This window comes from Bufo bufo, chromosome 4 (genome assembly GCF_905171765.1).
Source record: "Bufo bufo chromosome 4, aBufBuf1.1, whole genome shotgun sequence".
Taxonomy (NCBI): Eukaryota; Metazoa; Chordata; class Amphibia; order Anura; family Bufonidae; genus Bufo; species Bufo bufo.
The window spans coordinates 244,809,328-244,836,384 of record NC_053392.1 but is presented as its reverse complement, the minus strand read 5'-3'; the positions used below and the strand labels follow the sequence as shown (position 1 = coordinate 244,836,384).

At 44.1% G+C, this 27,057-nt stretch overlaps 1 protein-coding gene across 1 annotated transcript in view; it reads right to left on the bottom strand.

The window, feature by feature from the left end:
• Positions 1 to 27,057, bottom strand: part of LOC120998011 (solute carrier family 12 member 9-like) — a 384,693-nt gene that overhangs the window by 308,496 nt on the left and 49,140 nt on the right. The window contains exon 3 of the mRNA XM_040428433.1: positions 1,217 to 1,354. Within this exon, the coding sequence (XP_040284367.1) occupies positions 1,217 to 1,354 (138 nt within the window). The remainder of the gene's footprint in view (positions 1 to 1,216; positions 1,355 to 27,057) is intronic.

Below are 27,057 nucleotides of genomic sequence, written 5' to 3'. Positions count from 1 at the left end.
GAAATATACTAAATCCCCTGTGGAAATCCCGTCCGGTGTGGCCATATCCTAGGTCTTTGCATTTTTTTAAACTTAAATATCATACATATTTTACACTACATTGCATAAAGGGGTATTCCCCATCAATGAAAGTGACAGCCTATATCTAGAATATGCCACCTGACAGCCAAAACTCCCATCAATCCAAACAATGCAGAGTTTTTCCTGCTGCGTTGTAGTTTCCTGTACAGTAAGTGCCCGGGACACAGAGGGAAAAACCTTGATCATTCTCAGGATCGGTGAGGGGACAGATTGACCCTCACAATCATAAAATGATGACATAGCTGGTTTAATCAGGTAGTATTCAGTAAAGGTTACAGAGGAGTGCAGCAATCCGCTCCATTGTCCTCCATATCCCATCATTAGAACTAGGGATGAGCAAATCGACTTCGGATGAAACATCCGAAGCCGATTCGCTCATCCCTAATTAGAACCTATGCCAATGAAAAGATAAAAGCAGCAAGAATAAAAGCCAGTGCAGAAAGTGTTAAAGAACAATGCTCTATATGGCATGTATGGGACTCCAGCAGCTTCCATCTCGGCATTATGTTCATGATTGCGAATCGTCCATCTCTAGATTGGCGTGAAATGAGTGGAAAATTAGGAGTAAACAACATTTTTAAGAAGGGACGGTGCGCCGTGATTTCCGAGAGCAGATCAGAGCGCTCTGTACTTGTGTCTCGGGGGAAGAGAGGCAGAGAGTGGGTTTATCTCATGCGTCTTCATCAAGGCAGAAGAATCACTGATGAGCAGAGGCAGCAGCAGCAACTTTTCAGATTTCACTTCAGGGAGACTTTTCTGCTCATGCAAATTGAAGAGCATTGGGGGCCCAGTAAAAGGAGCTTGAGAAAGAGAGAGCTGGGAGAAGCAAATTGTCTGATCAAACCCAGAATAATAGAGAACATCAGACTTGTTTCATCTCCTTAAGTAGGAGACCCTCACTGTCCCTTAGGGAAGAGCAACATATTCCAAAATAACATTCTGGGCAAAAGTTCTTGCTAGAAAGGAACAATGAGATTCTCACCAGTCCTTCAGGCCAGAAATAAAACCGCTCATGTGGCTTAGAAATGGAAGAAACTGCATATTTTAATTACTAAAGCTCTTGGAATCAATAATAATGTGTCCGCATGCGAAAATATTCCTACGTATTATGAAGTGTACTTCATCTAATGCTTACCTGCTGAGATCCCAAACAGCGCCACGAGGGTCTCTACCAGACCAAGAATGTAAAGAGCACTTCCACAGACATTAGCCAAAAAGAACATGATACCAATACTGCCACCAAACTCAGGTCCCAGAGCCCTGCTGATCATGTCTGAGGGTCACTGTTAAGGGTCATATAGGCATCTGCACAGTACACATATATAAGAATATTCCGGTAAAGAAACATAACATTTCCATTTGTCCAGGTAAGCATACCATCTCAGCAAGGGGCTTGTGGCACGTCTTAAATTATTCAGCTTCACCTGGTAACAAGTTCCCTCAAACTGCTAGGTTCATCTCTGCAACATCTTGGCTTTTCACTATCTTTCTAATCTACACTATCTATTCTATCTATATAACTATTCTATTTTACGGATGTAGTAGAGGTAACACACATACTTTATGAGACATGTTATCTAAACTAAATGCGTTAGGCAAACACCTTTAATTGCTTTTCAATGGCTTTTTTTTTTTTAACCGCTTGCCGCCACGCTAACGCCGAAAGGCGTCATTTCTGCGGCGCTCCCAGGTCACACTAACGCCAATAGGCGTCATCTCGCGTGAGCCGAGATTTCCTGTGAACGCGCGCACACAGGCGCGCGCGCTCACAGGAACGGAAGGTAAGAGAGTTGATCTCCAGCCTGCCAGCGGCGATCGTTCGCTGGCAGGCTGGAGATGTGTTTTTTTTAACCCCTAACAGGTATATTAGACGCTGTTTTGATAACAGCGTCTAATATACCTGCTACCTGGTCCTCTGGTGGTCCCCTTTGTTTGGATCGACCACCAGAGGACACAGGTAGCTCAGTAAAGTAGCACCAAGCACCACTACACTACACCCCCCCCCCCCGTCACTTATTAACCCCTTATTAGCCCCTGATCACCCCATATAGACTCCCTGATCACCCCCCTGTCATTGATTACCCCCCTGTCATTGATCAACCCCCTGTAAAGCTCCATTCAGATGTCCGCATGATTTTTACGGATCCACTGATAGATGGATCGGATCCGCAAAACGCATCCGGACATCTGAATGAAGCCTTACAGGGGCATGATCAATGACTGTGGTGATCACCCCCCTGTCATTGATTACCCCCCTGAAAAGCTCCATTCAGATGTCCGCATGATTTTTACGGATGCACTGATAGATGGATCGGATCCGCAAAACGCATACGGACGTCTGAATGAAGCCTTACAGGGGCGTGATCAATGACTGTGGTGATCACCCCATATAGACTCCCTGATCACCCCCCTGTCATTGATTACCCCCCTGTCATTAATAACCCCCCTGTAAAGCTCCATTCAGACGTCTGCATGATTTTTACGGATCCACTGATAGATGGATCGGATCCGCAAAACGCATCCGGACGTCTGAATGAAGCCTTACAGGGGCGTGATCAATGACTGTGGTGATCACCCCATATAGACTCCCTGATCACCCCCCTGTCATTGATTACCCCCCTGTCATTGATTACCCCCCTGTAAAGCTCCATTCAGACGTCCGCATGATTTTTACGGATCCACTGATAGATGGATCGGATCCGCAAAACGCATCCGGACGTCTGAATGAAGCCTTACAGGGGCATGATCAATGACTGTGGTGATCACCCCATATAGACTCCCTGATCACCCCCCTGTCATTGATTACCCCCCTGTCATTGATTACCCCCCTGTAAAGCTCCATTCAGACGTCCGCATGATTTTTACGGATCCACTGATAGATGGATCGGATCCGCAAAACGCATCCGGACGTCTGAATGAAGCCTTACAGGGGCATGATCAATGACTGTGGTGATCACCCCATATAGACTCCCTGATCACCCCCCTGTCATTGATTACCCCCCTGTAAAGCTCCATTCAGATGTCCGCATGATTTTTACGGATGCACTGATAGATGGATCGGATCCGCAAAACGCATACGGACGTCTGAATGAAGCCTTACACGGGCGTGATCAATGACTGTGGTGATCACCCCATATAGACTCCCTGATCACCCCCCTGTCATTGATCACCCCCCCTGTCATTGATCACCCCCCTGTCATTGATCACCCCCCCTGTCATTGATCACCCCCCTGTCATTGATCACCCCTCTGTAAGGCTCCATTCAGACATTTTTTTGGCCCAAGTTAGCGGAATTATTTTTTATTTTTTTTCTTACAAAGTCTCATATTCCACTAACTTGTGACAAAAAATAAAATCTCACATGAACTCCCCATACCCCTCACGGAAACCAAATGCGTAAAATTTTTTAGACATTTATATTCCAGACTTCTTCTCACGCTTTAGGGCCCCTAGAATGCCAGGGCAGTATAAATACCCCACATGTGACCCCATTTCGGAAAGAAGACACCCCCAGGTATTCCGTGAGGGGCATATTGAGTCCATGAAAGATTGAAATTTTTGTCCCAAGTTAGCGGAACGGGAGACTTTGTGAGAAAAAAATTAAAAATATCAATTTCCGCTAACTTGTGCCAAAAAAAAAAAAATTCTATGAACTCGCCATGCCCCTCATTGAATACCTTGGGGTGTCTTCTTTCCAAAATGGGGTCACATGTGGGGTATTTATACTGCCCTGGCATTCTAGGGGCCCCAAAGCGTGAGAAGAAGTCTGGTATCCAAATGTCTAAAAATGCCCTCCTAAAAGGAATTTGGGCACCTTTGCGCATCTAGGCTGCAAAAAAGTGTCACACATCTGGTATCGCCGTACTCAGGAGAAGTTGGGGAATGTGTTTTGGGGTGTCATTTTACATATACCCATGCTGGGTGAGAGAAATATCTTGGTCAAATGCCAACTTTGTATAAAAAAATGGGAAAAGTTGTCTTTTGCCAAGATATTTCTCTCACCCAGCAAGGGTATATGTAAAATGACACCCCATAACACATTCCCCAACTTCTCCTGAATACGGCGATACCACATGTGTGACACTTTTTTGCAGCCTAGGTGGGCAAAGGGGCCCATATTCCAAAGAGCACCTTTAGGATTTCACAGGTCATTTACCTACTTACCACACATTAGGGCCCCTGGAAAATGCCAGGGCAGTATAACTACCCCACAAGTGACCCCATTTTGGAAAGAAGACACCCCAAGGTATTCCGTGAGGGGCATGGCGAGTTCCTAGAATTTTTTATTTTTTGTCACAAGTTAGTGGAAAATGCTGATTTATTATTTATTTATTTTTTTCATACAAAGTCTCATATTCCACTAACTTGTGACAAAAAATAAAAACTTCCATGAACTCACTATGCCCATCAGCGAATACCTTGGGGTCTCTTCTTTCCAAAATGGGGTCACTTGTGGGGTAGTTATACTGCCCTGGCATTCTAGGGGCCCAAATGTGTGGTAAGGAGTTTGAAATCAAATTCTGTAAAAAATGACCTGTGAAATCCGAAAGGTGCTCTTTGGAATATGGGCCCCTTTGCCCACCTAGGCTGCAAAAAAGTGTCACACATCTGGTATCTCCGTACTCAGGAGAAGGTGGGGAATGTGTTTTGGGGTGTCATTTTACATATACCCCTGCTGGGTGAGAGAAATATCTTGGCAAAAGACAACTTTTCCCATTTTTTTATACAAAGTTGGCATTTGACCAAGATATTTATCTCACCCAGCATGGGTATATGTGAAAAGACACCCCAAAACACATTCCTCAACTTCTCCTGAATACAGAGATACCAGATGTGTGACACTTTTTTGCAGCCTAGGTGGGCAAAGGGGCCCATATTCCAAAGAGCACCTTTCGGATTTCACAGGTCATTTTTTACAGAATTTGATTTCAAACTCCTTACCACACATTCGGGCCCCTAGAATGCCAGGGCAGTCTAACTACCCCACAAGTGACCCCATTTTGGAAAGAAGAGACCCCAAGGTATTTCGTGATGGGCATAGTGAGTTCATAGAAGTTTTTATTTTTTGTCACAAGTTAGTGGAATATGAGACTTTGTAAGAAAAAAAAAAAAAAAAATCATCATTTTCCGCTAACTTGTGACAAAAAATAAAAAGTTCTATGAACTCACTATGCCCATCAGCGAATACCTTAGGGTGTCTACTTTCCGAAATGGGGTCATTTGTGGGGTGTTTGTACTGTCTGGCCATTGTAGAACCTCAGGAAACATGACAGGTGCTCAGAAAGTCAGAGCTGCTTCAAAAAGCGGAAATTCACATTTTTGTACCATAGTTTGTAAACGCTATAACTTTTACCCAAACCATTTTTTTTTTACCCAAACATTTTTTTTTTTATCAAAGACATGTAGAACAATAAATTTAGAGCAAAATTTATATATGGATGTCGTTTTTTTTTGCAAAATTTTACAAGTGAAAGTGAAAAATGTCATTTTTTTGCAAAAAAAATCGTTAAATTTCGATTAATAACAAAAAAAGTAAAAATGTCAGCAGCAATGAAATACCACCAAATGAAAGCTCTATTAGTGAGAAGAAAAGGAGGTAAAATTCATTTGGGTGGTAAGTTGCATGACCGAGCAATAAACGGTGAAAGTAGTGTAGTGCCGATTTGTAAAAAAGGGCCTGGTCTTTAGGGGGGTATAAACCTGTGGTCCTTAAGTGGTTAAGATAACACAATGAGTTAAGAAATTTGACTTAAGAGTTTGGGCGTTAACCCTGCTACATCTGTATATCTATCTACTCTATCTAATCTATTATATCTATATATTTTATACTATCTGTCTATATTCCATCATAATCTATCTATAATCATATCTATCTATCCATTTCACCCAGCAGAGACCAACAGAGTGTCCTTTTCGTCTCCGTCAGGCTGGTATATATCAGTATACATTTTTTCTGCCACACTGCCAGACAGGAGCAATGTTTCGGGTGTACACCTTTCTTTAGGCATTCCAGTGCGAGGCACAGCATAGTGAGTGTACCCACCGTCCCCGTTGTGTCTCACTTTTGTCTTAAGGAAGTGAATATACTGTACCTGAAGCATTGCTTCTGTCTGTAAATGTGGTAGTGTGTTAAAAGAAAAACAGTAACTGCATAATGACCTCTTCGGGGGCAGTCTCAACTTCTTGACTACATTGTGAGGCTCAGATGATCACAGAGACATAATGCCGCCCAGCCCTTTCAGAAGCATTGTATACAGTGGAATCAGTCATAGGAATCCATCAGGGAATCCTCCCAACATTAACCTCTGACGGACACTGAACATGCAGTGTGAAAGCACCCTAACTTTAAGCACACACAATTGGGAAATGTGATTTTTTTTTATAATTGTGAAAATGGCTGGTTTGTGCTAAAATGAAATTATTTCAACCTGATATTTGAAGAGTAATTCATTCTGTTCTCCTGTCCAAGAGGGAATATTGATTCTCCTACATTTTAACCAACTGTAATAAAGAAAAGTTTATCTTTGCAGTGATTTCTGTTTCAAGAAAACAAAGTCACAAACAAAAAAATTTAAAATGAAAGAATAAAATAAAATCTACCATATACATATACTCCTTAGCTTTTACCTCCCTGACTGCTTCTTTAAAGGGGTTATGCCATGATTGATGTAAAAAGGAAAATCAGACACCATATAGCACATGCCAAAACCTTTCTAACAAAGCAAGAACCAGCCCTGTACCAGACACGGCTCCAGAGATCTCCCCATTCATTTCCAGCATGTGTCTAGCCCTTCATTCCAGTGAGTATGGGTGAGAGATGATCTCTGAGGCAGGCACAGATTACAACTGATCTGTAGATACAGTGTTTTACAGGGCTGACAAAGCAGAGAGTAGAGCTTTCATACAGCTCCTGCTCTGTGCCCTGCATTCTGCCATTCTGTGTAATCACTCCCCAGTACTTGAACCCAACCGCTGGTGTATCCCAAACGGAACCTGGATTCATTGCTAAAGACGATATGGTTATAGTCCCCAGCAGTCCATGTTTCTGGCTCACGACAGCACTACAAACAAAGGTGACGGAGGTTTGCTGCCAATGGCAGAACACTTAATGGGCGCCGTGACACAAAATTTCTGTCTGCTAAGCACCGGGAAATGGTCTGGGCAGAGACAGGGGTGTGTAATGAAGGTGCAACATGTGTCTGGATGGTGACAACGAAACTGTGGGAGCTGCTCATGCTTGTCAGCAGACCAAACGATCCTCTCTACTGGTCTGTGCCATCTGCAGCCTGTTTGCATGTCACACTGGTCCCAATACCTCCTAACAGATAGGTCAGAATGGACTAGATGGTGGGCAATTTGTCAAAATGACCATCCTGCTTCTCTCAGTCGCCTTTCAGTCCACCTCTCAAAGTCAAATTGTCAAAATGTCTTCAAGTATATCCTGGAGGCCTGCCTAGCAGTCAACAATTTCTCACCAAAAAGTACACTGTCCAAAAGTAGCCTCTGAGAGCCTTTTTATAGGGCAGTGGGGGAAGCACTTTTACACCCTCCTGTGGCAAAACCTAGTATCTAATCAGACCACACCTGTAATCATTTACAGTGAGGAACAGAAGTATTTGAACACCCTGTGATTTTGCAAGTTCTCCCACTTAGAAATCATGGAGGGGTCTGAAATTCACATTGTAGGTGCATTTCCACTCTGAGAGACAGAATAAAATAAAAATCAGGAAATCACATTGTGAGAAAATCTGTGTTAATATTTGGTACAGAAGTCTTTGCAATTAAAGAGGTCAAACGTTTCCTGTAGTTTTTGACCAGGTGAGGGATTTTGGCCCACTCCTCCACACAGGTGTCCTCTAGATCTGTCAGGTTTCGGGGCTGTCGCTGAGCAACACTGTGTTTCAGCTCCCTCCAAAGATGTTCTATTGGATTTAGGTCTGGAGACTCGCTAGGCCACTCCAGAACCTTAATATGCTTCTTAAGGAGCCACTCCTTGGTTATCCTGGCTGTGTGCTTCGGGTCGTTGTCATGTTGGAAGGACCAGCCACGACACATCTTCAATGCTCTGACTGAGGGAAGGAGGTTGTTGCTTAAAATCTCACAATAAATGGCCCCATTCATCCTCTCCTTAATACAGTGCAGTCACCCTGTCCCCTTCGCAGAAAAGCACCCCCAAAGCATGATGTTACCACCCCCATGCTTCACAGTAGGGATGGTGTTCTTGGGATGCAACTCATCCTTCTTTTTCCTCCAAACACGACGAGTGAAGTTTAGACCAAAAAGCTCTACTTTGGTCTCATCTGACCACATGACTTTCTCCCATGCCTCCTCTGGATCATCCAGATGGTCATTGGCAAACTTCAGACGGGCCTGCATATGTGATGACTTCCCTGCAATGCATGATTTGAAACCATGACGGCGTAGTGTTCTACTGACAGTGACCTTTGAAACTGTGGTCCCAGCTATCCTTATGTCATTGACCAGCTCCTCCTTTGTAGTTCTGGGCTGATTCCTCACCTTTCTTATCATCAGTGATACCCCACGAGGTGAGATCTTGCATGGAGCCCCAGTTCGAGGGAGACTGACAGTCTTTAGCCTCTTCCATTTTTTTACAATTGCTCCAACGGTTGATCTATTTTCACCAAGCTGCTTGGCAATTGCCCCGTAGCTCTTTCCAGCCTTGTAGAGGTCCACAATTTTGTCTCTGGTGTCTTTTGACAGCTCTTTGGTCTTGCCCATGGTAGTAGTTGGCGTCTGACTGACTGTGGGGTGGACAGGTGTCTTTAAAAAGCTCAGACAGGTGCTACTAAGTTAGGTTAATGAGTGGAGTAGAGGTGGACTTTTTAAAGGCACAGTAACAGGTCTTTGAGAACCAGAATTCTTGCTGTTTCCCAGGTGTTCAAATACTTATGTTCAGCAGTGCAAGACAAATAAATTCTTTAAAAATCATACAATGTGATTTTCTGATTTATTTATTTTTTATTCTGTCTCTCAGAGTGGGAATGCACCTACAATGTGAATTTCAGACCCCTCCATGATTTCTAAGTGGGAGAACTTTGCAGGGTGTTCAAATACGTCTGTTCCTCACTGTATATATAATCATATAAAAAAATCTGAAGCCAAGTAGATTTTCAGATTGAAAACTTTAAAACCGTTGGGTCTGAATTAGGCCTCATGCACACGGCCAAACCACGGATCCGCAAAAAAACGGAAGCCGCCCGTGTTGCCTTCCGCAATTTGCGGAACAGAATAGGCGCCGGCAATATAAATGCCTATTCTTGTCCGCAAAGCACGGACGAGAATAGGACATGTTATATTTTTTTAGCGGGGCCGCGGAACGGAGTCACAGATGCGGACAGCACACGGAGTGATCAAAGCTAAAGGCGGTCCAACGAAATATTTTTGGTGGCGACTTTTTTTTGAAACGGGCATTGTACTTGCTTATGAGTGATAATGTTTTGTAATAGTATATCACTAGTACGTTCTTTTTATGTACTCCCTTGGACATAGTCATGGTACAGGAGACCACATGCCTTTTGTACCTTGGGTGGGAATCGCAGTTTGTGGCGCAGGTTGTGTGAAGTACACACCATGCGACACACATGTGGTTCTTTCAATGTGAAAGTGATGCCTCCTGACGGGGGTTATACTACACATTGGAGCACATTTATTAAGACTGGCGGTTTTGACGCCGGTCTTAATAAAGCCGCTTCTAAATGGAAGACAGCTTCCTAGCTGGTCCATCCCCTTCACCGCCACGCCCACTTTTTTAGACCTGGTGTGAGCAGAGATAAGTCTCAGATTGCGGCGCAAAGGAGCTTTGTGCCGCAGTCCAAGCCAGCCATATGCCTAATTTAGACATATTTCTGTTCAATAAATGACCCCCATTGTTCCTATAAATATGCAATTAGTCTGCAAAACTTCTTTTTATTGTTTATTATATTCCATTATCACTCATTGGCCTGAGTATACTTGCTTTTTATTATTATTCTTTAACTTTTGCACATTTGCTCTTAGCTTTGTAGTTGAGCATGCACATTGTTGTTTAATACACGCCGAGAAGCCATGTTTCTTTTCACCGGTGTTACGTGCTTATGGTGTGAATAACTTTACACATATGCATATGTTTGTGATAACACTTATTAATTATCTCAACTTGTATATTTTATATGGCATACAGTAATGTTTGACATGCACTGTTTGCACTTTTGTAGTGATTTGTATGATCTACATGGATTATTCTGTAAAAGTCTGCAAGATATTTTATTTATACATATGAATATATAATTTATATTTTAAAATATCAGTCATGCACTTCTGTTCATATTATATATATTGTGCATGTATGTGTTATGTATTCAGTTGCTTGAAAATAGTCCCAGTAAGAGGACTGAAACATCGCTCCTTGGTCGAATAAAGGACATAATTGCACATTTATTAAGGCCTGCGTTTAAGACGCTGGTCTTAATAAGCCCTATAGCTGGCGTAGTATCCGCGGAAGTTATGAAGAGGTGTTGAAAATGATGAATGAGATAGGCCTGCCACTTCGTCCCCGAATTACCTGCAATTTTAGACCTGGCGTGAGTGGGGAAAAGTCGCAGATAGAGTTTCCATCTGCTCCTGACATACACCTAATATAGGTGTACTTCAGAATAATAAACGTCCCCCCCATCATTGGCAGTGCTGCGGCATTTTGTTTTTTTATCTTTTGGATGAACGGTCACATCTTTAGCCACAGGCACTCTGTGTACTGGGGATTTTATATATATATATATATATATATATATATATATATATATATATATACACACACACAGTACAGACCAAAAGTTTGGACACACCTTCTCATTCAAAGAGTTTTCTTTATTTTCATGACTATGAAAATTGTAGATTCATACTGAAGGCATCAAAACTTTGAATTAACACATGTGGAATTATATACGTAACAAACAAGTGTGAAACAACTGAAAATATGTCATATTCTAGGTTCTTCAAAGTAGCCACCTTTTGCTTTGATTACTGCGTTGCACACTCTTGGCATTCTCTTGATGAGCTTCAAGAGGTAGTCCCCTGAAATGGTTTTCACTTCACATGTGTGCCCTGTCAGGTTTAATAAGTGGGATTTCTTGCCTTATAAATGGGGTTGGGACCATCAGTGGCGTTGAGGAGAAGTCAGGTGGATACACAGCTGATAGTCCTACTAAATAGACTGTTAGAATTTGTATTATGGCAAGAAAAAAGCAGCTAAGTAAAGAAAAACGAGTGGCCATCATTAATTTAAGAAATGAAGGTCAGTCAGTCAGCCGAAAAATAGGGGAAAACTTTGAAAGTAAGGGCTATTTGACCATGAAGGAGAGTGATGGGGTGCTGCGCCAGATGACCTGGCCTCCACAGTCACCGGACTTGAACCCAATCGAGATGGTTTGGGGTGAGCTGGACCGCAGAGTGAAGGCAAAAGGGCCAACAAGTGCTAAGCATCTCTGGGAACTCCTTCAAGACTGTTGGAAGACCATTTCAGGGGACTACCTCTTGAAGCTCATCAAGAGAATGCCAAGAGTGTGCAAAGCAGTAATCAAAGCAAAAGGTGGCTACTTTGAAGAACCTAGAATATGACATATTTTCAGTTGTTTCACACTTGTTTGTTATGTATATAATTCCACATGTGTTAATTCATAGTTTTGATGCCTTCATAGTCATGAAAATAAAGAAAACTCTTTGAATGAGAAGGTGTGTCCAAACTTTTGGTCTGTACTGATACACTATATATATATATATATATAGTGTAAGGGATCGCTGTCTCTCAGGGGGTCGCAATCACAGACTTCTCCTCTGACAACGGGGTTCAAGTCCAAAAGGTGCTTTATTTTTGCACTTCAGCACCAGAAAAAAAAACACAAACATAGCAAAAAACAAACACCTGCCGGTCTAGGCACTATATAATACTTGTGTTGTCTGTAACTCACCTATAGAGCGCTGTTCACACACAGGATTAGAGCCAGCTTACTCAGCTATATACGGTCCAGCAGCCTCCAGGCTGTGACCACACCAGCACCCTTGGGGGGAGATGGTCCAGAAGTCCTCCCGACTCTGACCGTGCGACCCTCTTTCCGTAGGTGTCGCTGGGACCCCCAAACTTCTGGCCCCTCAGCAATCCTGGCTGAGATCACACAGAGCCTCTCAGGCTTCCTCAGCCTTTCTCCCTCCAAGTCATACACAGAGGGTTGTTTTATCCCTCCTTGATTACAGCAGCAGGCCTCACCTGCGATCACCTCCGGCAAAAGACAATACATGTAGTGGAAGGGTGTGGACTGGCAGATCCCACTACCAAACCTATCCCCCAATCCTCATGAAATCTAGCCCAGAACAACATCTAGACAAAACTGTCTCAGCAAACGACATTTTGCTGAAACCACTGCAGCAAAATCCCAGCTGAGGTATCTGGGTGGTATATACACGCCTCCCAGCACTTATACTGTACACATCACCACATATATATATATATATATATATATATATATATATATTTATTTATTATATTTTTTATCTATATATTGTTCTGTAGATGTTAACTATTAATGTAAAAAGGAAAGACTTCTCTATTGTAATGATTCAGAGGCTGCATGTAATTTGGTTTTTCTAAGTCCTTAGATCACAATTACAGCCGTAATATGTGGCCGTGTGTGACAAATAGCAACACACAATAGGGAAATTAGGCAGATGAAAGGAAAGAAAATCTCACAGATTTATAGAAGAGATAAAAAACATGAAATGGTTTGCACAGATTGGCCAAGATGATTGGGAGGCACAAGTGTGGGCTGATTAATAAATGATTGCAGAGCTTCATCTAAAACATATTTTTATTAATCATCCTCACAGGTGAATAAAAGCCATACATGTAGGATTGGAAAGAAAAAGCATAAAAATGTTGTAGACGTATTTCATCAAAGACAAATTCCATGCGGCGGCTTAAAAAATACAGAAAAAAACAGCGTGGCTTATACAGTGCTTTTGACCAACTGGCCACATCCTAAAGAATGCAGGCTTTGGCTGTGGTGACTACACATATTGGTGGTGTTTGTTCTACATGTATTGTCTGAAATGGACAACTATTTTTTTAAAATCTTTCAGAACTGCACTCCATGATCTGTAGACCAAGCATTGGTTTCCACTAATTCAAATTTTTGTTCACAAAGCTGTTAAGTGGATTAGAAGCCTAAGACAACTTGGATAATAGATATATATTAATCAACTGCACTATTTAAAGGGGTTATGTGCTTCATTAAAATTAAAGGTCTACCTTTGGGATAGGCCCCATCAATTTAAGATGACCTCTGGACAAAGCGTCCCACTGTCACGGTCTGGAGTCGGGCTCGGAGGCCAGTAGCTATAGCAGCGGAGCAGATATTCAAACAGGACACCTTGGCTGATGACACGGGTTCACCTGAGGTGCGGGGTCTAAGTACTAACCGGTATTCGCCAGAGCTCCTGATGGTGGAGATGGACTTTGCTGCGTGTTAGTACCAGGTCGCGGTCCTCAGGATAGCCCCACCAGGAGGTGAGCGAGCCAAGGTCCAGTAGCAGATATAGCAGGCAGGGATCAAGCAGAAGCGTGGTAGAGAAACAAGCCAAAAGTCAGTAACGAATAGTACAGGTTGGGATTAGGCAGGAGCGTAGTCGAGGAACAAGCCAAAAGTCAGCAGCAGGATAGACAGGAGAAAGATATTGGCTGGTAAAGGCACAATATTCTGGCAGCCAGGAAGTGCAGAGACATGGCTTAAATCAGGAAGTTCAAGGGAGGAGCAAAGAGTTCAAGGTTCAAGGCAAACAAGATTCAAGACAAGATCATTCAAGGAATTGTCTAAGGAACTGTCCAGCATTTCAGGTGGCTCAGCAAGTAGAGGCACCGCCAGACACAGCAGAGGTCCCGGGATCAAGTCCAGATCCTAACACCCACCCCCCACCCCCACTGGCTGTTTGAAGGGCCATGGCACTCTAACAAGAGCCATGTCCCATTCACGGTTAACCAGACTCAGCTCCATGCTTTTAGTACTACAGTTTACAACATTTTTGCCCCATTCAAGTGAATGGGACTGAGCTGTAATACCATGCACAGCCACTTTGCCTGGTAAACAGTGACGGATCCCTGATTGATGGGGTGATGAGAGATGGAATCTAATAATGATGGCCTTTCCTTAAGGTACCGGATAACCCTTTTAACCACATCCCTACAGCATCCTAAGGTCATATATCTCATATTTTGTGCTTAGTCTATGATCTGCAATGGCCTAACATTCTGTGAAAACACTTATACTGACAGGGCTATGCCCTGGCTGTCATGGTAACCCATTGGCACCCAATGATGACATTGTGGAGCCGCCAGTGAGTTCAAAGTAGCCTCCTCCTTCTGTGGTTGTAACAGTTGTCCTGCTTTGGGTATGCAGTAATAAATATTCTGTAGGAAGCTAAACAAGAATGGATTTGGACAGAGGTTGGGACAATTCACTAATAATCCAGATATCAGTCAGACCTTAATGCCTATTCTGATGGCATCCACGAGGTCCCCGGCCATGACAGCTCCTCTCTAAGTAAAGCCGTGAGCAGTGCTGATCTTTTCCCAGAGGGCCTCTGGTCACTTTTCTTATGAGGCTTGATCATTACTAATACGGGCTGATGTAATACATTATAAATGTGTGGGCTGCTCACTTTTAAACATTCGATAATTGTATCAAGTTCCTCTCTAGAAAATGACAGGCTGAAATCCCTTTTCTGTGCTTCATTGCACAGAGCATGGTGTCGTTTTAACGCTGCGGGTCTCCTTTGTTCCATTCCCTCTGGGGTGCGTCTTAAAAGGTAGAAGAGAAAATGAGCATCGTGGAAATAAATCCTCTGTACATTTCGACACTCTGAATATGATATGAAGGACCCCACTGTTTCAGCTAATATACATTTTCAATCAAATATGTACATGGAAGAAAATAATTGACCTAGATGTAAAAAGAAAAAAAAAAAAAGAGTCCAGCTTAACCCCTTTGTAATCACATGGGTTTAAAAAGTTATGTACTATGCAATCAGCTATTGCCTTTAACAGATACTCTGAGAACAGATAATACTTGCCATCTGAATTGCTTGATTCGCGTCCACTGTAATTCTAAAGAATTTCTAAATTTCTTCAACTTCAATCTGAGGGTACTTTCACACTAGCGTTATTCTTTTCCGGTATTGAAATTCGGTAAAGGTTCTCATTACCGGAAAAAAACGCATCAGTTTTGTTCTAATGCATTCTGAATGGAAAGCAATCCGTTCAGTATGCATCAGGATGTCTTCCGTTCTGTCCCTTGTACGGTATCTGACCGGACAAAATCCAGGAACAATACCGCACTTGCCAGATCCAGCACTAATTTCCATAGAGATGTATTAATGCCGGTACCAAGTGTGCTGGAAATTGTCGCATCGCCGGATCCGGTTTTCCGGTGTGCGCATGCGCCGTTATATAGGAGGAGCTAGTTTCACTTTTGATCTTTGAAAAAATTTAAATACCGGGTCCGTTATTTCAGATGATACCGGATGAGACGGATCCGGTATATCACCCGATCCATCTAACAGATCGGGAAAAAAAAGCTATCCGTTTGCATACGGCTTGCTGGATCCAGGATTCTAACAACTCTAGTATGAAAGTACCCTGAGCCTGTGTACTGGCAAGCAGATTAGCAAACAGTGAATACCCTTTATTAGCATAATAAAAAAACAAGCAAAGTGTCATGCCAACACCATACTCCTCCAAAGCGGGACTTCCACTCTGCTTCACCAGTATACCAAATTGCAATACAATAGGCCTATTAAATTATAATGGGTGCCTGAACTCTGCTGATACGGATGGAGGTAACTGGTATATCATTACAGCGCTATTAATAAAAATGTTGTTAATCACCTATCAGTCCACTAGGATCAAAAAGGACCTGGAGAAACAGAAGTCGTATTGGTAATAGATTACTAAAGGTATGCAAATTGGCTGTCTTTCCAAAAAGAAAAGAAAGCTGAACCCCTGATGCCACCAGATATAATGTTGCTATCCTACAAGTCAATGCTCAACCTTTTAAACAGGTGTTCATAATTTGGGAAATAGCTAAGCCTGTATCTCATCTTCAGACATCATTTGGATAATAGCTAAGCCAATACCTCATCTGCCGACAGCTGCACACAGTTAGACCAGTTCACTGTGCTCTGCACTGATGAGGTGCAATCACCCCAAAACAACTAATTTGCAATCCAGCTCTTTCTCTGTTACTGTATGGTTACTCCCCTCTTTACTATAAGAGCTGTGCAACTATGGATCTCGCTTCCACAAGATTTTGTTGATTCATTAAAGGGTTGTGCAAGAATGAGGGGTTTTAGGGCAAATCCACCCATTTGGCCGGACCTATAACTAGAAGCTTACTTATCTGCTTCCCAGCCCTGGCCCCCCACTCCTTCTTCTCCCAGACTGTGATGTTCCACTGCACCCCCTCAATATAACCATCCTGTTTGACGCTGCTGGCAGCCAATCACTGGCTGTGGCAGTGACCATCTCCCCTTAGGTCATGACAAATGATCACAAGATGCAAGGAGATCCGGTCACTTGCACATAGAGTGATTAGCTGCAGGTGGAGTCAAACCAAATGTTTTCAGCAAGGAAGCGCAGTGGAACATTTCAGGCCATGAGGGAGAGGAGCAGAGAGCCAGTGCCAGGAAGCAGGTAAGTAATCTTCCCTTTACAGGCCTATCCAAAGGGGGGGAGGGAGGGGGGGATGTCCTATAGACTTCCATGCAACATCTAGAGCTGGAACTTTTGCCTAAAAAAACAGCCACTAAAAACTGCAAAACCCCTCAAAAGCTCCAGAAAAAAAACAGGTGACATCAGCTGTATGGGGTAACTGGCAACCTCATAGATGTTTTTTTCCTTCCTCTGGATCGGCACAGTAGGATTATAAGATGGACTTGATGGACTGGTGTCTTTTTTAACTTTATCAACTATATAACTATGTAAACAGACATAATTTTTTTTCTGATTTAATGAATATGAGCAAAGTTTTCGCATTAAAACTTTAGCCATTACATGACATCCAAGTCCAGCTGTTTTGGAGATAACTTGAATTTTTACATGACAAATATTATCCTAGTAAAATAATACTTATATATTGCACTCCATGATGAATCTCCGAGGATAATCTCAGAAGAAAACTTTTAATGCATCTATTACATTTCCAAAAAATATAACTGTCGCAGGGCTCCAGATGGCGACCAAAACGGTCGCCAATGCGCCTCAAAATTTGCAGATGGCGACAAGACTTTTTAGTCTTGTCGCCATTTGCGACTGTACCGCCGCGATCCTGCGCAGCCTAAGTTCTCTTCACTAGCACACCGCACAGTGGAGAAGGAAGGAGTCCCTCCCTCTCCACTGTGACGCGGCCGCCACTACCACCAATGGGGATATAGCAGGGAGGAGGAGGGAAGGAGCCGTCGCCACTGCGCTACCAATGGGGATATAGCAGGGAGGAGGAGGGGAGGAGTTGTCGCCACTGCGCCACCAATGAATGTAAAACATAAGTGTCGGCAGCGGTATCACAGACCCGGCACCCGGCCTCAATAACAGGGCTGGCGATCCGCGGCCATTAACCCCTCAGGTGCCCCAGATCACATGCCCTGTTATTGAGGCCGGGTGCCCGGTCTGTGATACCGCTGCCGACACTTGTATAAATGAGTCAAAGAGGACCTTTCATGGGTCCAAAGAATATGAACTAAGTAGCAGGCTGCATAGAGCGGCGCCCAGGGATCTAAGTGCACTTACTATTATTCCTGGGCGCCGCTCCGTTCGTCCGCTGTGGCCCCCGGTATTTTCAGCATTCAGAGGAAGGAGGAGGAGACGCCAGTGTGTCTCCGTCTCCATAACAGCAGCGCTGTCCAATCACAGCACAGAACTCAGAGCCAGGGAGAAAAAAAAACCTCCCTGGCTCTGAGCTCTGCGCTGTGATTGGACAGCGCTGCTGTCAGGGAGAAGGACAGACACTGGCGTCTCCTCCTCCTTCCTCTGAATGCTGAAAATACCGGGGGCCACAGCGGGCGAACGGAGCGGCGCCCAGGAATAATAGTAAGTGCACTTAGATCCCTGGGCGCCGCTCTATGCAGCCTGCTGATAAGTTCATATTCTTTGGACCCACGAAAGGTCCTCTTTAGACATTCATTGGTGGTGCAGTGCGCTCTCCCAAAGCCTCTCCCCCCCCCCCCCATTATCACTAGCCACAAGTCGTCGCCCCCCCCCTCCCATTGTTACATGGTGGCCACAGGGTCCCCATCCCCTCCAGTGGTGGCAGTGGCAGATTACACTGCTGGGGCTCAGATCGTTACCATGGCAGCCAGGACGCTACTGAAGCCCTGGCTGCCATGTTCAGCTCCCTGCTGCTGTGTGCACTATGCCCAGGGCAGCAGGGAGATGTGTGAGGTCCTATTCACCCTGATAGAGCTCTATCAGGGTGAATAGGACAAGGGAAGAAAAGATCCAGGTTCTAGTCCCTAAGGGAAGAAATGGTTATTAAATAAAAAGTAAAAAAAAAACACCAAAATACTAAAAGTTTAAATGGCCCCCTTCCCAGTTTTACATATAAAATTTACAAACAATAAAGAACATATTACATATCGCCACATCCCAAAAAGTGTGAGCTATTAAAATATTAAAAAATATTTCCACTCGGTGAAGGCAGTAACAGAAAAAAAAAACTCGAAACCACGCAATTCGCCATTTTTAGTCACCTTGTTCCCCAGAAAATGTCCCTGGATGTGAGAGGTATGTGGTGCTGTTTTCTCCTATATGTAGTGCACCTGCGTCTCATCTTCTCAAAGTCCTTTTTTTTAAAATTATATGCATTTTTAATTTGGCGACTAAAAAATTTAATTTGGCTCCTAAATTTTTTAGTTTAGGAGCCAATGGCTCCTGGTCATTTTTTTTTGTCTGGAGCACTGTGTCATTTTTTTTACCGGAGACACAAAGATTATTGGCAGAGACACCTGTTATTACTTGTATCAGCCAAATCATATGTCCTTCTTTATCCCGTGCTGTTATTTCTTCTCTAGCTTCTCAGAAAAGAACATTACTAAATGACAAGGCAGATCAGAGATTAATACGAGCACTATGTGGCCACAGGTTAGAAGAGCAGAGCTCAGAACAAGAGCTGCTAATATCATCACGACTATAGTATAGTAGACCATAGTACAATAGAGTAGTAAAGGAGGTTCTTGAAGGTTTCTGAGCTCAGGTAAGAAGTGGTCATCAGGGCAGGTATTTTCTGATAGACAGGAACAATGTACTACATTTAGCCACACAGCAAATCGAAGTGGAGAATCACAGGAAGTTATAGGTCCAGCTGTTTCCATGAATCCCGTAGATGGGATGGAATGAGTCACGTTAGTATATGGCCTTCTCTCCATTCGGTCCCCAAAAAGATACACAGGCCACCTCTCAATGGCCTGTTTCACACTGGCGTTACTGGTTTTGGCAGGGGAACAGCCTGTCGGATCCTTAAAGGGGTTCTGCAGTTTGTTTAAACGGATGATCTATCCTCTTTATAGATCATCAGCATCTGATCGGCGGGGGTCTGACACCCAGGACCCCCGCCGATCAGCTGTTTGAGAAGGCAGCGGCGCTCCAGCAGCGCCACGGCCTTCTCACTGTTTACCGCTGGCCCAGTGACGTCACGACTAGTATCAACTGGCCCTGTTCACTTGAATGGAGCTTAGCCCCGCCCAGGCCAGTTGATACTAGTCGTGATGTCACCGGGCCAGCGGTAAACAGTGAGAAGGCCACGGCGCTGCTGGAGCGCCGCTGCATTCTCAAACAGCTGATCGGCGGGGGTCCCGGGTGTCGGACCCCCGCCGATCAGAAGCTATTGATCTATCCAGAGGATAAATCATCAGGTAAAACGAACTGCAGAACCCCTTTAAAGGGGTTGTCTCATCTGCTCATTTCTATCCTCGGTGCACGGCTTCCGTGGCACTTCCCGAGCTATAGTGGGGGCGGTGCCTCTGCTTTGAGTGATGCAGCAGGCAAGCGGTGCTTGGAGAATATAATCCCACCCCTTGCCTGTACGTGCACACTCCTGAGGCTACCAGAGTATCAGAATCACTAGCAGTCTCAGTGGAGCAGACCATGTACAGATCGCGACAACCAATGATAAGAGGTTGCTGCAATCTGTTTCTTACATGAATGTGAAGATTGAGAGATGGCCGGGACTGGGAGGTAATGTGCGTGCACGTGGCCCCGTGCACGCGCTTGCTCTCTCCATCAATTCCCGGCCACCAGAAAGGCCGGCTTTTTTTTCTTTCTGTACGCAATCGCGGCCACCACTGCTGCATTGCAGAGGTGGCCGGAACTCCTAGAGACGAGCAGTCTACAAAGAGGAAGAAGAAAGAAGATAGTGGGGACCAGAAGCATTATAAATATAACTTGATGAGGTGAGACAACCCCATTAACTACCGTGTGCAGCTATACACTGCTGGAAATCTGCTCTGGCCCCATTCACTATAATGGGGACCGGCGGAGATCCGACCGCAGTACAGCAAATATGCCGAGAGGTGGACAAACAAATACTGCTACACAGCGGAACAGCCTGCCAGATCTGCTTAACCGCAGATATGAAACAGGCCTAATGAATACGTCTTTAAAACAACACACCCAGGGCCAGACACAGTGGCAGACTGTGCAGGGTCACCCTTCCCCGCAAATGGTAAAACCCTGATGGACCTTTATTGCAGATTGTTGGAAATTCATTTATAAACTCCCAGAAGGAATAATAGAAGAAGGGCGCAACATTAAAGGGGTTGTCCGGGTTCAGAGCGGAACCCGGACATACCCTTATTTTCACCCAGTCAGCGCCCCTGAGGCTAGCATCGGAGCATCTCATGCTCCGATGCGCTCCCTTGCCCTGTGCTAAATCGCACAGGGCAAGGTCTCTTTTGTTTTCAATAACACACTGCCGGGCGGAAACTTCCCTTGCCGTTTTACTGGCTAGGACAGCGCTAAATCCCGCCCATCAGTGCCAGTGACGTCACCGGGCTTCCTGGCAGCCCCATGGAGAGCCCCGGTACGTCACCGGATATCCAAAAAATGCCTTTGCCCTGCGCGATTTAGCGCAAGGCAAAGGAGAGCATCGGAGCGTGAACTGCTCCGATGCTCCTGTCAGGGGGGCTGCCTGGGTGAAAATGGAGGAACCCCTTTAAGTTACAAGAATAGATGCTCCAGAATTGTTATTACACGCAGAAGGCAAGTAATTACTAAAACTGCCATCACAGGAGAAGCAAAGCAAAAAGACACATCAGGAAAGGTGACAGGTCCTCTTCTTCAATGGAAGATTCACTTTTACAGACATCTTCTAGGGATATGTGCCCTGTGACTGCCACCGATTGCTAAAATAAAAGATGTGCTGTGCCTCTGGTCTTCCCGTCTCGGGAATTGCCGTTCACTTCAACGTGTCTGCATGCAGTACGTATGTATATTACAGTCTCAATGCAGTGAATAAAAAATGTGAGATCTGGAGAACTCTCACTCAGAAAGTGATGGGGCACGGAAAAACCTTCCCTTCCCTTTAACACGTCAAAATGCCAGCAGGCTCTTCCTCCACTAGGGGAAAACGATTCATCGATTAAATCGAGGCAAACAAATCCTCCATGCAGTTTCCCTGCATCGAGGAATTATTTGAATCACACGACCACGGAGCGGGAGTGAAATGAAGCTTCTCACTCACCGCTCCGTGGCCTCCTGAGTCCCAACTCGGCACCGCGCTTCAGGGCCTTGCGTACACACATAGTCAGCACGCTGGCTGACGATGTGTGTGACGTCAGGTCCCAGTGCATGCTGGGATGAAGACACGTCTCCTGGGGAATCTATGTGCCAGTGCACGCCGCACTGCCATTAAAGGTAAGTATAAAATCAGCGGCAGCAGCGGCGGGCCAGGGGGGGAACGGGGGCACATGTGAATTGGCAATGGCCTGTTATTGGCGGCGGGGGGGGGGGGGATTAATTGGGGCACCAGACTGTGATTTGGCATGTATAAAGAGATATGAGAGGGAGGTGGGGGGATGGAGAGCGGTTAACGAGGGCACCTGTGATTTGGCATGTATAAAGTTATTGGCGGGGGGAGGGGTTAATGGGGTCAACTGTGATTTGACATGTATAAAGGTATTGGTTTGGAGAGGGGTTAATGGGGGCACCTGTGATTTGGCATGTATAAAGTTATTGGCGGGGGAGGAGTTAATGGGGGCACCTGTGATTTGGCATGCATAAAGTTATTGGTTTGGAGAGGGGTTAATGGGGGCACCTGTGATTTGGCATTTATAAATGTATTGGTTTGGAGAGGGGTTAATGGGGGCACCTGTGATTTGGTATGGAGGGGCTGATCTGGGGGAGTGGGGGACATGGTGGATGGCATGGAGGCACAGGGAAAGGGAGACATCATGGCAATCTGGATGGCATGGAGGGGCTGATTGCAGTGCCATCAATGCGGCACTGGGGGACATGGCATGGAGGAAATTGCTGATATGATGGCAGTGGGGGTTGGGGACATGGTGGATAGCATTGGATGCACTGGGGAATGGGGACATCATGACAATCTGGATGGCATGGAGGGGCTGATGGCAGTGCCATCATGGGGGCATTGGGGGACATGGCATGGAGGGGCTGCTGATACGATGGCAGTGGGGGTCGGGGGACATGGTGGATGGCATTGGAGGCACTGGGGGAGGGGGACATAATGACAATCTGGATGGCATGGAGGGGCTAATGGCAGTGCCATCATGGGGGCACTGGGGGACATTGCATGGAGGGGCTGCTGATCTCATGGCAGTGGGGGTCGGGGGACATGGTGGATGGCATTGGAGGCACTGGTGAAGGGGGACATCATGGCAATCTGGATGGCATGGAGAGGCTGATGGCAGTGCCATCATGGGGGCACTGGGGTACATGGCATGGAGGGGCTGCCTTATATGTGTGCAATTATTTGCTATACCACTGTAAGAAATAAAAATATTGTTTTTATAAAGCAATACTTTATTTTAAGAAGGTTTTTCTCAATCAATAGAATACTGGATTACTAAAATATTTATTTACTGCAGTCCTAGTCTGATGAATGGGGTCTCTTTCATAAGATATATTTTACATATGACTCCATGCAGTGAAATACCAGAGGACCTTTGTTTCCTATGGACATCTGTATTGGAGATCTACTGGCAATTAATCAGCACTCGGATCAGGGCTCCAAACCAAAGAAATACAGGCCAGATGCCTTACTAAATACATTGCAGAAAGCTATATGAATGATTTCCGGACAAATGGATGAAGGAGGGTAAGGACTATTAATTAACACCTTCCAGTGACCCGATCCTTTAATTTTTCAATAGGAATGGAAATGATCCAACCCTCACTGCCCACTGAGGGTGAACAGGCAAATGTCTCACCCACCGGGAGACATCTGCTCATGTTCAGCCACCTTAAGGCATCGGTTAATCAAAATGGTATGCCATGAGAAGGAGATGACGCCAGTTTTATCATTTGCAAACAGTTAGTGAAATGTAGCCAAAGGCCATGAATTGAACCATATCTATTTAACGCTAAGTTCTCCCAGTAGTTTTCTTTTTAGCATCACCAAATATTTCCAGATACGACAATAAGAAAGCTATTCACACATTCACTCTTCTAGTTACTTCTGTACAGTCAAAAGCCCAGGTTCACAGAAGCTCATTGGTAAATACAGTCTGTAATACACAATTACACAGAACACTAGTGCATGCTGTATATTTGTAAAATGGATGTGTGAATAGCTTTATAGGTTTATTTTAGCACCACATTACAAAACGGATGACATACAGATTTCAAATTCTCGATCTGAGAGCAACCAAAGATATTGTTCATATCTGAGTCGGAGAATCTGTTAAGCTTAGTTCACCCAGCAAAACCAGTGGCAGAAAAATCTGTAGCAGATTACAAGCTGAAAACAGGTCCTTTTAGGTGGCAGAGTTGTAATTTGCTGGAGGTTTTAGAGGAGTTTTTACAAGAGTATTGGAAGAGTTTGAGCAAGGTTTCTCAGTATCCCTATTGACTGCTTCCAAAAAAACATTTTTAACACTAAAATCAATGGGAAAACTGTTGGTGAGTTTTGAGAGTGAATTTAGCACTCCTTAATCAGTGGCAGATTCTAGCCACATGAATATACACTTACAGATTCTGTTAAAGATCCTGTACATTTTAGGGCAGCACACTGCTCTATTTTGCCTGGTAAAATAGGATCCCTGTATGGTCAGTGGGGTCTGTTCTGTGCCATTGATGTCCGTATTACAATAGATCCGACACTTCCATTATTTTTTAGGAGCAGAGCATTGAAAAAAAAATAAAAATAAATGTAATACATTTAATAAATAATAATTAAATAGAATAATTTAAATAAATAAATTCCCAGTATTGAGATCCGTCATAGGGGCTCAATACCGGGAAAAAATACTTCCGTTTTGATCCCAATCATTGTCAAAGGGGACAAAACTGAACTGAACAGAACGGAATGCTCCAAAATACATTCTGTTCCATTTGGTTGCGTTCCCATAACGGAAAGCAAACCGCAGCTGTAGTTTGCTTTCCGTCCTGGGACTCGGAGCAAGACGGATCCGACATGAACCCCAATGCAAGTCAATGGAGACGGATCCGTTTTATCTGACACAATCTGACACAATAGAAAACGGATCTGTCCCCATTGACTTTCAATGGAGTTCATGACGGATCCGTCTTGCCTCTGTTAAAGATAATACAACCGGATCCGTTCATAACGGATGCAGATGGTTGTATTATCAGTAACGGAAGCGTTTTGCTGAACCCTGCCAGATCCATAAAAAAAACGCTAGTATGAAAGTAGCCTTAAAAGGAATCCCTCAGTTTAATGGTGTCCGACTCCTAACTAGTTCTTGTAGACAGGTGTTTAAAGGTTTTAAAATCTTCATGGAGATTTAAGTTCAAAACTTAAATCCCGCAGAAAAGAAAATGAATTTGAATTAAGGTTTACGCGTCCAATTTACACTCTGAAAAAAATCTACATAAAGAATTCCTGCAGGATTTGTGAATGATTCTAGACCCCAAACTGTGCAACAGCAAGACCAAAGATAATCAGTGTCCGCTCAAACTAGCAAGATTATTATCCTGCAACAAAAACATGTTGACCGGAGAAAAACATAATCCTTCCTAAATAAATCCCCAGAAACGCTCACCTAAAATATGCAGGAAATGTAAGAAAAAAAAGATAACCGATTGGAAAATGTCCAGCAGAAGGAAAACAAATTATTACATCTGTATGAGAGAACCTCATTATCAGCAAAAGTTGTCGAAAGAGAAAATAACCACATCAACAGCTGAACCAGGCAGAATCTACTCCTCAGCCCCCAAACTGAGTGTGATGGGTATTAACAATCACAATGTACAGAAATCCCCAGCCCAGCAATCTTGAAAGCCTCCACCACATGATGCTTTGTATGCGGACAGTGGAGGAATGGAAAGTTTTAGGCTATGTTCACATCTGTAGCATGATGATGTCCAATCAGGTTTCTCCAGGGTTTTCGATAGCAAGAATACTGCAGTTTGCTGCGCAATTCTTACTAGGGTTTCACCGGGTATTGAATTATCGATACTCAACCGATACTTTTGTACCTGTATCGCTTTGATACTGGAATTTGCTTTTTACCGATACAAGGCTGTGCTACTGCTTTTTTGGCGTTTTATTTTTCTTTTGCGTGGTATTGAGTATTGCAATACTTTTTTATGGGACCGAAATTGAATCAAAATTTTGATATTGTGAAAACCCTAGTCACGGGGTCATAACGTCATCTCAAATCCATTAGGTGACAAAGAAATGGCATCTAGCGGCTATAAACCCCTGGAGCCAGGAGACCGGCGCTGGATAAGGCCGGGGCAGGGGCTGAGATAACAGGCACTGCGCTCTGGGGTTGCGGTAATATGGCTGTAGTGTGTAGGGACTAAGACCCATATGGAAAGCACTGGTCTTTAGTAAATGATCCCCAATGTTTTATTTGGCTGAAAGACGTTTAGGATGCCAGTGAGCCCTTTCTGACAATGTGCACCTATGATGTGTGCACTCTGAAAAACACGCTACAGTGTTTGGGGTTTGAGCAGTTCCCCCATATTTGCCATGATATTTCTGTGATTTTGTTTTGTTTTATATGTAGTGTATGTGCCTTTACCTGGCATTTAAACACTCCTTTGCACCTGGAATCCTCCATCACAGGGTCTGATATGGGTGTGGTTTACAGTCTGGCTTTGTTCACATTGCACTGGCTGTCCTGCTAGGCGTTTGTGTGGAAGCCTGGCTGTGAGCTGGATCACATCACCTTCAGACCTTGTTCACACCATAGTTAGAGCAGTGGTAGGACCCTCTGCCATGCTGAGAGACCGTGACGTGGTGCATGATGGGCTCCGATATTTTCCTGACAGGAATATATTGGCAAAAGTCTCAGCTTTTAATATCTGCATTTATGACTAGCTAGTATAGTCAGTGACATATCCGTTTGGTGCATTTTCTGTGATTTATATGCACTCTGAACAACCCACTTATCGGGATTTTCCGCTAGCATGTCCCATTGTCTATGGAAGTGTCAGAGATAGTTGATCGCTTTTATCTCCAGCACTCCCATAGAGAATGAATGGAGCAGCAGGGCACACGTCCAAGATTGGGGGAAACAGTGACCCTGTTCTTGGTGGTCAACTAACACATATTACTGTATGGGGGCATCAAAGAGACATTATACTGTATGAGGGCAACAAGGAAACACCAGTACACGTTTTGAGTATTTTTTATTCCAAATGGGCATTTATCGCGATATATATCATTATCGCGATAGATTTCTTAATATCGTTATCGTGGGAATATTTTTGATATCACCCAACCCTAATTCACCCTA